Below are 14602 nucleotides of genomic sequence, written 5' to 3'. Positions count from 1 at the left end.
TATCTGTACTCTGACAATCTTCATATGTTTTCGTCTTTAACTCTCTTGACCAAGTCAAGTCATCAGGGCTAGTGGTCAACACTCGGAATTGTAATCATAATCATAATTTTATTTCTTACTTGCCTCTTCTTGTGGCATAGTTAAAACATATAAATATCACAGTGATTCTATAATACAAATATTAAAATGCATTTCTACAAAAGATACACACCAAAATATACTTCTATAAAATACACAGAACAGAGATTAAAACACAGGACAAAAGTGTGAAATTCATGATTAAAACTGGCTAGATGGTCTTAGATCTGAGTATAACTTGCTTTGGAAAGAACTTGACATTGCTTCAGATGCTATTATTTATTTCAGCTGCTGCTTTATTAGACATTCTCTTTTCTTTGTCTTCATGTGTGCTCAATATTTTAGTTCAGTCAAATCCTATGGCTTTGCTTCCTTTCAAGCTATATATCCATGGAAAAAAATAACCTTACCAATTCCATTATTTTGTTGGATCGTTTTTTTATGGAAGCTTGTTAAGCCTGGTGTAATATTTTATGGAAGGAACTTGCAGCAACTGGAATGTGGAAATATTGTCATTCTCTAGGCAGATCCTGGTATATATGAAATGGAGGGCAGGGATGGGTGTTGAAAGGTAATACATAAATGTCTTAAATAAATAATAAATAACCATAAATGTCTTTTCATCTTCAGGATATTTTAATCCTCTGATAAATATAAAGAAACCTCGAGAGAGCTGTTTGCTTGCATCCATATATTCTGCATCTTGCAGATTCAGAGTATTGTGAATTACATTATTTAACAAATAGGAAACCCTGTCATAGCTATGTTTCAAAATCAAAAACTCATGTGTCTTATGTTGAAAGATATAAAAAGATAAATAAGGAACAATTTATACTATCAACATGTAGTTAAATACCTCCTCCCTTCCTCAAAAGCCACACTGGCAGGATTCCAGGAAACCAGTAGCTTCTGGGGTCTCTGAAATTAGAGTGACCATCTGTTCCACAACCTCTATCTAAAAGTAAATATTGGAGACAAAAGAAAAACTGGCATTAAAATATAGTATCAGATCAAGCCATGTAATGGGCTACTCTACAAAAGAAAAATATTACTAGTTAGTTACAGCTAGCTACAGCGAACCTGGATTCTTCTTCATGGTCTCAGTGGCTCACATAAATGGGTTATCTGCACATACAAATAGGCAAAGCCTTCACCCCTCAGTATAGATGAGGCTCGTAAGAGTAGACGGGGTTACCACTAAATTCCTTGTTCAATAACCAAAGTTTCCAAAAGATGCACTGCAGAAGTGCATACAATCCATTTGTCTGTGATCACATATGGCTATTCAAAGAACTATAGTGAAACGTATGCAACTGCCTTTCCCTTAACTATTGTATATGCTGGTGTTTAAGTTGACCTTATGGATAAGTTGAGGGCAGGGTTTGGGACAAAAAATATGTTTTTTGAGAAGACCCATGGATAACTTGAGAGTCATTCCATGGAGAGGGGAAAACACTAGTGCTGCCTCATGCGGCCAGATGTCCCTTGTGTCACTACTGCTATGTTCCCACTAAAGTATTCAAAAAGGCCAGAAGCAGTACTATGGGAGAGGGGGTAGAGGGGATTGGTGCTTCTTTTAGGTTTTCCTAGGTTAGACTGAACTCTTACTTTTCGCCACTCTACACAGAGAAGGGAATTGTTCCTTTTTTATTTTTGACAAGAGCTAATGTACAGTACTCACAACTGACCCATAGATAAATCAGCCCAGTTTTTGGGGGTTGATTTTATGACTAAAAATTCTAATTTATGCATGGGTATATAGGTTAATTAAAATCAGTTTAGCGTGGCATGGGCTCATGATAAATGGGCAGTTGCATATTTGCATCACTGAAAAGCATTGTCCGTAGAAAGTCCAGATGAACAAGACCAATCCCAGTCTGATTTCTCAGATTAGGACTTTGCAGATTGTAGATTACCCGTTCATGTGATAAAGTTTGCTATGACCTGTTAAATATTGGTTGGCTTTTTAAAAAAGCAATGTACTTCAGTGCAACTTTAGATAGAAACGAGAACAAGGATTCACCTGTAGATCTTTGGGTAATCAGCAAGGATATCCATGTTACAGTGGCTTAAAAACAAAAGCCCCATTCCTTCAAAATTAAACAGATAAAAATAAGAAAACTAAGATGAAGAGGTGGTATATAAACAGATACCACTGGTAGAACAGTGAAATGCAATGAGATAGTAAGGAAATATGCTATCTTTTCATTATTCTGCCACTTTGCACGCCAAAAACCTGTTGTGGAGAGATACAAAACCTTCTGAACTTTAGTGACCCTGGGACTGTGGAGATTGAAGGGAGAGAAGGAAGCTGTATCATGTCATTGCTGCAATCCCAATATGGGGTGTGATTTAGACTCTTAATGTCTAAATATTAAAGGCACAAGATATCATCTGATCTTGGAAGGGTCAGTCCTGGTTAGTATCTGGGTTTAGTCCTGGTTAGTATTTGGATGAGAGTCTGCCAACAAATTGTATGCAACATTTCATAGAAAGGAACTCACAAACCACCTCTGATTATACCATTTCTAAAAAAACCCAAAAACTTATGAAATCCGTGGGGTATTTAACAGGGGACTTCAAGGCACATGCATCCACAAAATGATTCCAAAGCTCGTAAATGTTCCAAGATACCTTTGTTCCTCAACTTTTTGCCAGTTATCTGAAGGTATTTTACATTTGTTGTAGTTTACTGGACCTCACATTTTAGTAAAAAAAATAGATAATTTCACAAGAATAAGGTCTGTCTGTTTTTGTTGTAGTGGATAAACAGTGTTCTTGTCATTTTATTTACTTTATTTTTTATCTTGCCTTTCACCTTATTATATAGGGATTTACGAAAGTATACAGTACAAAAGTATGCTACTCTTTTTCCATGTTGAAAAATTGGCAAATTACATTTATGCAGGGGTACCGTTTGCACTTTAAAATTTCCAGACCATTTCTTACACACTGTTATAATTATGGTTAAAGGAAATCTCACATGTTTATTTGTTGTACAGTCCTATGGAGATGAGTTAAAATTCAAGTCTAATGGCATAGGTAATGGTGTACAGCTGTACAGTGACGGAGAAGAGACAATTTTACTCCTACTCACACCTCCAAAGCTCGCTGGGCTCTCAATATGGGATCAGAATGGTTCTTGACCTACTTTCAGAGTGTCTGTGATAAAACAATAGTAAAACTTTGGCTAGACTTGCTCAGAAGAATGATGGATTAAAATGTATTGGGTGATTAATCCAGATTCAGTGCAATATAATTAGGAAAAACTACTTCATTACAAAAGAATTGGCCAATTACGTGTATGTATTGCAAGAAGGTACATGCTATACATACCTTAGACTTGTTTATGTATTTGTAAAACTTTTGTTCTGGCGCCACCTGAAGGTAAAGCAGCAGCAACGTCTTTGAACTTGCACAATGACTCCTAGAAGAATCCAGTTCCCTGAACCATTGCCTCTTAGTTCCTGATGAGTTTCCAGAAAAGAAAAGAAAAAGCAATTATGGTCACTGGACACAAATATGCTGTCCGGCACAAAAAAGTAATAATTGCCAGTCCTCTGCATCAGCTGGTTTGAGAATATCAGCCCTAAAGTATGTTATGGCTTCCACATGCTGGGGATATGAATAATAATGAATGGCAACACTTTAGCTTTTTTATAGAAACATCTTAGCAGCAGCACTAATAATCTATTCTGCTGTAATAATGATAAACTGGAGACTGATGGGAAGCTGCAGTGGTTGTAACAGTAGTTAAGCAGAGGCAGCGGGGGTGGGGGTGGGGAGCTAGAGTACTGCTGGTAGCACTAGATTGTAGTTTGGTAAATTCAGGAGGGATGTTCTAGTTTAGATTTACCTTGTTTAGTTTTCTTTCAGTTATAAGTGGGACAAGTAACAAAACATTGCAGTGTAAAGTACTTCTCCAATGAGCCATCCCAACACACTTTTTAAAGGATGTACTTCATTCAGTTCTATACCCTAGTTTTCTATATGTCCTCAGAATAGGCACTTTATGAGGCCACCGAACGTGTTCAATTAAGGGTTTCTTGCCTCAGTTCTTTTGAAAAACCAGTTTAACTATTTGAACTCCCTTAAGCATGCTGCTATCTCTATTTTTCCTCAGTGTCCCCATTTTGTCTATTATCCTGTTAGCATTGACTGGTTGAGTTTACTATTAGAACTGACAACTGGGACCTTGCAATAGTGACACCAATAGGACTGAACACAAAAAAGTAAGTACAATTAATCTGTGTCTGTGTCAGTTCGGATGCAATCCAAGCAGTGCAAATTGGTTCTTGATTTGTCTTTGCGGGTCAATTTATCTTCGCTAAACTTAGAGGTATTGGCAGGGGAAGGGCTGACTTGAAATTTAAAACAACTGCAGCTTCACCTCTGATCTACTATAATGACAGTGGGCTACATTGCAAGGATACTAAAATCTACTGTGTTAATACTCCTATCCAGTCTGCAATAGGATATAAAGTTGCACTGTATTGTAGGGCATTTCATATTAAAGGCAGTTCAACTTTCAATGGTCGGGATTAAAATAATGGGAAATATTGTAGGGTTATTGTATGCTCAACTTCAGATCACTCTGCAAGTCACTCTGTACTCTAAAATCTAGACAATGTCGTAGTGTCAATAGCACAAAGCCAGATCTGTTGCTTTCAATGAGAACTGCACTGCAGACTGTTAAATCAACCACTTACAACCTGGTACAGTGAACCTCATGTCCTTCGTTGTCTGCATTACCAGGGCTTTTTTTAAAGTTTCACCTTTAATAAGGATGTTAATGTTTTTGTTTTTTGAGATGGCACTGAGCCCAGTGGTGCCCAATCTTGGCTTCATCTAAAGCCTGCATTTTCCCATTGACTTCTGTGGTCGGCTCTCATTTCCATGCATGGGAACATTTAACAATAGCGTCTTGATGGGAAGCAGGAAATTGCCTATCCAAACAATGAAATGGCTCTGCATCTTTCCTTTATTCTTTTCTGGGCACTCTGTTTCACCTCTCATCTGGTTTTCTGTGTCTTTCACCCCAACAGTCAGCGTTTTGTGTAAGTTTCTTATGCCTACCAATACCTCTGTTTCCTCTTTCTGTCGTTTTTGTTGCATTTTCCTGTGAAAGTTGCAAATTAAGATATTAAGAGGAGGTAATCTGTGAAGTCCAGGCTTTTAAAACATTGCATGTAAACTGCTGAGGGCTGCAAGCACTATTGCAGAGACAAGCTTCCCTTTAGACAGGAAGACTTTCACTTCCTGTCCTTTCCCAGTGGTTCCCTCTGTGTGTGCGTCTGTCCACATGCACATGCACGTGGGTGTGAGTTCTTTAAAGAAAATTTTACTAACGGATTTCCATTGACAGCAAATTTTCAGAAGTGGCAAGCACATTGAGATTAATTTCAACCATAAAATTATAGTAAATGACAATAGGAAAATGCTGTTAAAAACAGTAAGTTAATACTAATGTTCGGGTTCTGGTTTCTGTTCAAACCACTCTATTTAAAATGTTGGTTACTTGGGCTTCAAATGTGTAGTACGATTGTTTAAGGTCATATTGATGAGTTGTTGGAGAAAATACAGGATCAGAGAGAGAAGGTGTTTGACCTGCAGCCATATTTTTTTTTACTTTACATCTGCTTGCCCTTGTCAGGAAGAATTATATTGGGGTAATCCGTTGGTCAAAAAGGTACCACAAGGACTAGGTTAAAATGGCAAAAGCATCATGTTTTTAAATTTTAGCTTTCTAAGACTGACAATGTCTTGCATGTCTTATAATCTGAAAATTCTCTGCTTCTGGATCCAAATGATGGCCTAACATTATGGAAGAAAGTAGGGCAAGTCCTTGGATTTTTTTGTACTTTTATTTCCTTTAATAGTTGACTACCACATAGTTGTACAAAGTGTTTTAGACAACTACTCTCAGTTCAAAGGTAGATTGCAGTACAGCATGTAGGGCTGCTGTGCTAAAAAAAAAGAAAAGAAGTCAAAAGGACCCTCAGGCTCCTGGAAATAATTTGGTTACTGGCCAGTCTTTAGAATATTGTGTAATTTTTTAGTACTGTCCAAGCTTGCACACTTTGTGTTTTGTTTGTTTGTTTGTTTGTTAAAAAATGCAATGCAACTGTTTGGTCTGCCCCGACACGATAAATAGAAATAGCTCAAGAATTAAGGTATGTGAAATTCTTGATGAAATATTTGTAGCAGTCATTTCTACGTGTATGCTCAAACCAGGAAGTTCCCACAGCTACCATAAAGGGGCCCCACTTGTATTGCTAAATGTTATGTTAACTTTAATGCCTCTATGACACATGCATTATTTGAAAATATAATTATGCAGGTTGACTGAACTATTGCTATGGGAAGTGTAACTTTGGAGTTGCAGGCATGTGTGAAAAATCTCTAACATAACATCACTATTATAATTACTTGCATTTAGATTAACAACTTTGTAAAGATGGCTTATGGGTTTCAGTAGCCCTGCATTTTTTTCTCTCTTGACCTTATAGTTGCATGCTAATACTTTTATCATGCAAAATTAAAAATCGGTCATACTGACTTTCAAATGTAACTTAAATGTTCAACCAAGTGGTTGCCTGTATATTTTTCTCCTCCTGTGGTAACAGTAATGTACTCCAGGAACAAACTCTTTTTGTTTCAGTCTGCTATGTTTTAAAAAGTTTATTGTTACAATTATCTGCCTTGGTTTTTTAAAAAATATTCTCCTTGAGCTTGAATATGTTGCTTGAATATGTATAAGATGATTTTTAGTTATCAGAATTTACATTGTTGAGTATTCTGGTATTTATAGTTAATGTTAAACTTTTCAGTAAGTGGTTGTGGAAAAGATTGAGCTATAGAATATTTTGATTATTTATGCCCCACTTTTTCTCTCCACAAAGAAGACTCAAAACAGCTTGCATTAAAAGAATTGCAATACAATTTAAAATCTACAAATATAAAAACATTAAAACAAAAATTAAATAACAATGGAATTTTAAAAATCACAGTTAAAATCCATAAAAACACATGCAAAGCTAAAAGCCACAGCACCCCCGACTGATCTTAAAACGTTTATTCAAAAGTCTGCCTGAATAACAAGGTTTTGGCCTCCTGATGGAAGGACAGCAGGGAGGGGGCCATTCTGGCTTCCCTGGGAAGGGAGTTCCAGAGTTGACGGGCAGCCACCGAAAAGGCCCTCTCTTGTTCCCAACAATCAAGCTTGAGATGAAGGCAGGACTGAGATAAGGGCCTCTTCCAAAGATCTCAGATCCCAGGCAGACTTGTACAAGGAGATGCAGATGGATCAAAACGGATTAATGATAATTTTAGGAAATAGGTACACATCTCATAAACAGCTTTCCCTGAGGTTTTATTAATTAAAGAGGAATTGTGATGTGAACAAAAAACAGGATGAAAAATAAAGTTGGTCATATGACTGGTTCCAAGTTCTGAGCAGCTTCTATGCTTTTACCTCTTATACATACGTCCTTTCTGTTTCTGGTTATCTGCGTTTGAAGTGGAAGAGCCACAGGCGACCTAACAAGTAAAATTGTATGGAACAATGCCAGAAGTATTAGTGGAGTGAACCTGTGTTATCCAATGGCGTTCCGATGCAGACAAGATGTTTGGAATGACTAGAGGAATTTTATAGTAGGAAATCCTCAGTGAAGTTTTGGTAATGTTTAAGTCTCATTAAGATACATTTGAAGAACATATACATGTATTTTAATATTTTGAAGCACAAGAAATATTTCATTTTTATTACAGGTTTTGAAAAGTTTTACATAAACATAACCAGTAACCAAATTCAAATCCAGTACAATGACATATATTGATTTTGTGATTTTGTATTATTTGATTATCCATAGCAATTGGGGTTTTTTGGGGGTGGATGTGATGGCGGGCTTCCCTATCAAATGGTGACTGAACTGTGAAATGCATCCTATTCTACATCTTGACCTACCAAACACATATCCCATGAAGCTTTTGAAAAAGAAAATGGCATAGTGGTGACAATAACATTACTTGTGCATAATTTTAGATTCAATGATATGTTTCAGAATTCTTTCTTCAGTTAATGCGAACCAGTGGCATAGTGATCATCTTATGAAATGCATTTGAATCAGGCGTCAGCTTTGATTATGGGACAGAGAGCACTTTGGTCACCTTGGTGGATGACCTAAATTGGAAACTGGAAAGAGTGTGTGCATGCCCCTATTGGTTTTGCTTGACATCTCAATTACTTTTCTTTGGGCCACCTTTCTGGGATGGGACTTGAGGGGATTGCTGTTGGTCTGTAGTGTCTTTCAAGGTTCAGTTAACATGTTACATGAAAATTGAAGGAGAGGTTTGGAGTTTGGTGTCACCAGTACACTGATTCTGGTGGAAATGAGAGAGAGGGCCTTCTCTGTGGTCATCCCCCCCCCCCCCGGCCACTTCTGGAACTTCCTCCCTAAAGAAATAAAGCTGCCCTCCCTTCAAAAAACAACTGAAAATTTACTTCTTCGCATTAGCATATGGAGAGGAGAAGGATTAGATGATGAGAAACAGCCACTAGACCTCTGATTGAACACTATTATTCTATTTGGGTGTTGTCAGACCATGTTTGCCCAGTTAACATTATTGGCCACACAATTAACTCACATATTTTAGTGAATCTTCGTTGGCTCCTGTAAATAAATGTGAATGTTTTATATTTAGGTTTTATGTTATTTAATTTTTGATTAGCTATATTTTAAGTTATTTTGGGTTATGTTTGTATCTGTTGTTTCACTGGGGCATTGAATGTTTGCCTTTTTTGTTTGTTGGAATCCACCCTGAGTCCCCTTGGGGAAATAGAGCAAAATATAAATAAAGTTATTATTATTATTATTATTATTATTATTACATGAAACTTCAAGGAGAGGTTTGGAATTTGGTGTCATCAGTACACTGCTTCTATCTGTCCTTTCCATCTAACTCACTTGGGGAAATCATACTTCTTAGCTTCAGTGAAGAGCAATGACAAATCTTCCCTAAATAAATCTTGTCAAGAAGGCCTACTAATCGTTACCATAAATTGGAGCTGATCACCAAAGACATGTGACAACAACAAACTGAGGGCAGGACTGCAGGAACTTTTTATCTGCTTAAATTTTACTTTTGTTTCCTCCTTATATACTCTTAAAATTGATCCTGTGATTTCATGGTTTGTGAACACATTCCAACCTGGAAAGTGACTTCTTAATGGAATTGGGGAATGTGCTAAATGTCTGCCTGAGAGTTGACCTTGTTTTAAATATTAATTTCTTTTGCTTTAAGAAAAAAACTTATATAGAATCATAGAATCAAAGAGTTGGAAGAGACCTCATGGGCCATCCAGTCCAAACCCCTGCCAAGAAGCAGGAATATTGCATATATGCCACTATCTACCAGAATCACAAAATGATAGAACACCAACACATCCAGTATTACCTTGTGAAAAATATATATATACAGATAAACATTGGATTTGGGGCAAGGCAAGACTCCTTGGGGAAAGTGTTCCGCAAACTGGGCACAACTGGTGAATGCCCTTTCCTTTCTTGTTACTCTACAACTAAGAAAACACAGAAAGGGGTCTGTGAGAGATGCAAGTTTTTGTAGGAGGAAGTGGTTACTTAGAGGGCATTAAAACAGATTATCTTTAGTCTTGTTTCAAAATGGGACACACTAAATAAACCAGACTTAAGCAAACTTACAACATGACAGCTTCTCCATACCTTTTGTATTTAATTTATGCAGGAATGCGAATTTCAGCATAATTTACTGTACAGCAGACTTGTACAGGCTTCTCTCAATATTCCAGAATGGTATATAAACATTGTATTAGGGATACTGTTTTAATCAAAACGGTTGCGTTGAAAGAAACCATTTTAATTACAGATAAGTTTCTGTTCATCTTTGGTAGATTTGCGCTTTGAATCACCAACCTATTCAAGATACAACACTCAATTTGACATTAATCTTTAGTTCCAAACAATTGGAAATATTTTGCATCTTTTTCTTTATCTGAGATAGAATACATTTCACTCTCAGCTGATTATTCCAATCTGCATTTAAATGATTCTTTGTTAGAAGCAAGAACATATTGCTTTTACCGTCACATGACAGGAAGCCACTTTCTTCTCCTTGTTAGAGAACAAGTGAAGGTTGTAAAGTTTTCATTGCTGGGCTGCATCACTAATTAATGCCTGTCTACATGTTACAGATGTTTTTAAACAAAAAAATCATACGGGAAGCTAACAATAAGTACAATAATTAACAAATGAACATGCTTGATTAATAGAATCATAGAGTTGGAAGAAACCTCATGGGCCATCCAGTCTAATCCCCTGCCAAGAAGCAGTAAAATCACATTCAAAGCATCCTTGACAGGTGGCCATCCAGCCTCTGTCTAAAAGCCTCCAAAGAAGGGGCCACCACCACAGTCTGGGGTAGAGAGTTCCACTTCTGAACAGCTCTCACAGTGAAGAAGTTCTTCCTAGTGTTCAAGTAGAATCTCCTTTCCTATAGTTTGAAGCCATTGTTCAGCATCCTAGTCTCCAGGACAGCAGAAAACAAGCTTGCTCCCTCCTTCCTATGAGTTCTCCTCACATATTTATACATGGTTCTCATGTCTCTTCACAGCCTTCTCTTCTGCAGGCTAAAAATGCCCAGCTTTTTAAGCCGCTCCTCATAGGGCTTGTTCGCCAGACCTTTGATCATTTTAGTCATCCTTGTTTGGAAACATCCCAGTCGGTCCGCATCTCCCTTCACTTGCAGTGCCCAGAATTGGGCATAGTATTCCAGGTGTGGTCTGACCAAGGCAGAATAGAGGGGTAGCATGACTTCTCTGGATCTAGACACTATACTCCTAATTCTGCAGGCCAAAATCCCACTTTTAAGTTGTTTGGTGTTTTTGTGAAAAGGAGGTTCACACCAGAGTATTTTGGTCCCATGGAAATACATCAGCAATGTGTGTTTCCACCTGTGGGACTGATCCATTCTGGGGTGATTTAAAGATAGGGTCAGAAGATAGATTTTCCTGAAAAAAGAGGATTAGTCCCCATTCCGTGAGATTGTATTTAACCTTCTTTAACCTGGACTTTTGGAATGTAATTGACATTCATTGTGTCATAATTGTGCTCCTAGAGATACATAATGGTAGAAGCAGTATAGTTGAGCCTCACAGTATTCATATTAAGGTGGCATTTGAGCTCACAGCTCTTTTATACCTGTAGTTTCTTGTCCTTTGCATGGATCTCTTTATTCAGTCGGGGTAATGAATCATTTATCGAGGTCAAGAGACAAGGTAAAAAGAAGAGGAAAATTCTTGTTTCCTGTCTGTGGATATATATTTTTGGTCTTTATATAATATTTAAAATAAAGAGTACTGTATATTAATGTAAAAAGTAAAACACTTACACAGGTTAGTGGGGAAAAGCAAAAGACATAGTACATATGCAGAATAATATCCTGAATCTATTGGTTAGACAAAGGGTGATCTATTTTTTTATATGCTAAAGTAACCTAAGACTTTTTACTAGCCACTTAATACCTACTAAATCTTTAAAGTAGTGTACTGTTCTCTTGGCAGAAACTCAAAATAATGAAGTTTCAGAGTTGTGAAGTAACAACAATAATGCCACTTTTGTACTCTTGCCACTGAGGTAGAAGTAAGTGTGTGTTCACATATTTAATGAAATTTTTATATTAATGATAATGGCAAGGTTCAAGCCTGTTTTATAGGCAGCCCCGTGTAAAGGACTTATGGGAGTCATTAATAGCAAAGCTATGGAGCATCAGTGATAATAATGAATGTTGACAGTAATGATTGCTGTTGTGGTTCATTATTGGCATTCGTAATTTACTTTAGCTGATGTTGTAGGCTATGCAGAGGGCAATTTCCATCATGATTATGGTAGTGTATAATAGTAATGCAGCTAAACAATGTGGAATATGAATTGATACTATAATGGGCAAAGAAATGACTTGCTCTTTGGGAAAAAAATAATTTGTTGCATACAACCATTTCATTATAAATTAAATATTATGCTTACATCTGTTACCTAATTAGTATGACTTTGTGGCTCACATTCTGTTTTCAGTGTGGGGGGAAACAATAGGTTTGTGAATATGTCCAGTTGTAGAATTTATTAATCTTAGAAATGTTTTCTTTCGTCTGAACTGAATAGTTACAATCAACAATTTGCAGTTCTAGCTTTCTAGAAATTGTCATAAATCCATATTACTGAAAGTCAGCCCTTAATACAAGATCCCCTTTCCATGTGTTTCTCTCTAATTTCCTAATCATAGAAACATAAAGAAATTACTTTTGGAAAGATCAAACACATATTACTGCAATATTCATAGTCTCTTATCTGAGCAAATGTGGTTATATTCCTTTCAAGTGCTTCTCATGTTGAGTCTGTTCAGAAAGTCCCTGTGACCACAGGGCCCTGTCTTACGAATTATGTGTAAAGGCTATGGTAGATTACCAATTTGAAGAGTTTATTTTTATTTAGTTCTTACACACATGCACACCAGTGTTCTCTTTTTTGAACACTAAGGACTTTTAAATTAACATGTTGTTAATTTAAAAGTCCTAAGTGTTTTGCCCCTGTTACTGGAATAAGTCTTTATGAAGTATTGCAGAATATTCAAATATAACACAAGCCAACAAAATTAAACTTTTTGTAATCATCGGAAATGAGAGTAGCACTGCTTAAATCAATTTTTGTGCTGATTTTAAATATATCTTTGTTTTTTCCCATCACATCAGCTTTTAAAAATATGATGAATGGTACATTACAGTGGACTACTGTAAGGTCTGCACATTTCACCTCATACTCGTGTAACACAAGCCAACAAGTATTTCTCATCAGATATAATTTTAGATCATTCTTATAGAATTTCTTGTGCTGGATTCAGATTTGTGTTTATTTTTTTCTCTATCATGTGTAGTTTTGGCAATTAGGCCAGTTAATGCATTTACTTCCATAGTTTTTCACACTGAATTATGATCTGTGTTTATTTTTTCTCTATCATGTGTAGTTTTTGTTATGAAGCTAATTAATAGTTAATGCATTTACACACTGATATCAATAGAATCTCATTAATCACAAACCAACAAGTATTTTTCATCAGCTATAATTTTAGATCATTCTTATAGAGTTTTTTGCGCTGAATTCAGATCTGTGTTTATTTTTCTCTCTATCACATGTACTTTTTGCGATGAAGTTACTCTAATAATTAATGCATTTATGCACTGATATCAATTATATTCTATTGATATCAGTGCGTAAAAGCATTAATTATTTGATTAGCCTCATTTTAAAAACTACAAGTGATAGAGAAAAAATAAACACAGATCTGAATTCAGCGCAAAAAAACTCTACAAGAATGACCTAAAATTATGGCTGATGAAAAATACTTGTTGGTTTGTGTAATCATTCAAATGTTAAGCATACTACTGTGTGTATTGGCAGTGACATTTATGATTTATGCTTATTTTTTACTGTAGTCGTGACATGGAGAATAAAGAAACGCTTAGGGGATTGCAGAAAATGGACGACCGCCCAGAAGAGCGCATGATCAGGGAGAAGCTCAAAGCAACATGTATGCCTGCCTGGAAGCATGAGTGGCTTGAAAGAAGAAGTAGGAGAGGCCCTGTGGTAAGCAACTCAGGGAAAGATAGTAAAATTGGGATTTGCAAAGAAAAGTTGCTCAAATAACAGATTTTGCATTTTTAAATCACATGACCATAATGCTAATATGTACGTTGTCTCATTGCTTTTCCTTTCCTTATTTCTGTGAGCTGCTTGTTATGAAGCTTCACATTCTAAATAAAGTATAGATTTATAGTGTGAAATTAAAACCAAACTTAAATTTCTATTTTTCAGAATGTTACAACACTGCCCTCTATAGTTAGCATTTTAAATTTAACTTGTCCTAAGAGAAATATATTTATATTCATAGCTCAAAGGAAATAATAAAAGGTCAAATACAATGTCAGACAACACAATTTTAATACTTAGTGTATTGTGCAACTAGAAAAACAAATATATAATCCTGTCTGTAAGTTTTAAGACAGACATGCAATGCAATCAAGCCGATTCTTGCATGGCAGGGAGTTGGACTGTATAGTCTTGTGGTCTCTTCCAACTTTATGATTCTAGAAGTTGGAATAGAAAAGGAAATAGCCCCATATTTTTACAAACAATATAATATAGTAAAAACTTGCTCCAATCATACTTACTGTATGAAAAGCAGTTTTCAAAAACATTATTTTATAACATTACACTCAACTACCACAGAAAGCCAAACTTCAGTGGGCAGATAGGCTTGCTTGTTTAAAAGCTTGTGAAGTATTAATTTAGAGCCCTGTTTTATGGGCATCCTTATGGGAGCCATTAATAACAGAGCTACAAAATTTAGACTTATTTTTATGTTTGCTTGTCAACTCATGAGAGTAAAAGGGTGTCTTTTTTATGCTTAGACCTTGGCTTCTCAGATGAGAGAA

General features: G+C 36.2%; 1 protein-coding gene across 2 annotated transcripts in view; it reads left to right on the top strand.

The window, feature by feature from the left end:
• The window catches only part of MAP3K1 (mitogen-activated protein kinase kinase kinase 1), a 72006-nt gene that overhangs the window by 24701 nt on the left and 32703 nt on the right, over positions 1 to 14602 (top strand). For both annotated transcript variants that reach the window (XM_060761504.2, XM_060761505.2), the window contains exon 2: positions 13604 to 13754. In XM_060761504.2, coding sequence (XP_060617487.2) covers positions 13604 to 13754 — 151 coding nt within the window. The remainder of the gene's footprint in view (positions 1 to 13603; positions 13755 to 14602) is intronic.

Source organism: Anolis sagrei, chromosome 2 (assembly GCF_037176765.1).
Source record: "Anolis sagrei isolate rAnoSag1 chromosome 2, rAnoSag1.mat, whole genome shotgun sequence".
In the NCBI taxonomy this organism is placed as follows: Eukaryota; Metazoa; Chordata; class Lepidosauria; order Squamata; family Dactyloidae; genus Anolis; species Anolis sagrei.
This window is presented reverse-complemented; position numbering and strand designations above follow the sequence as displayed.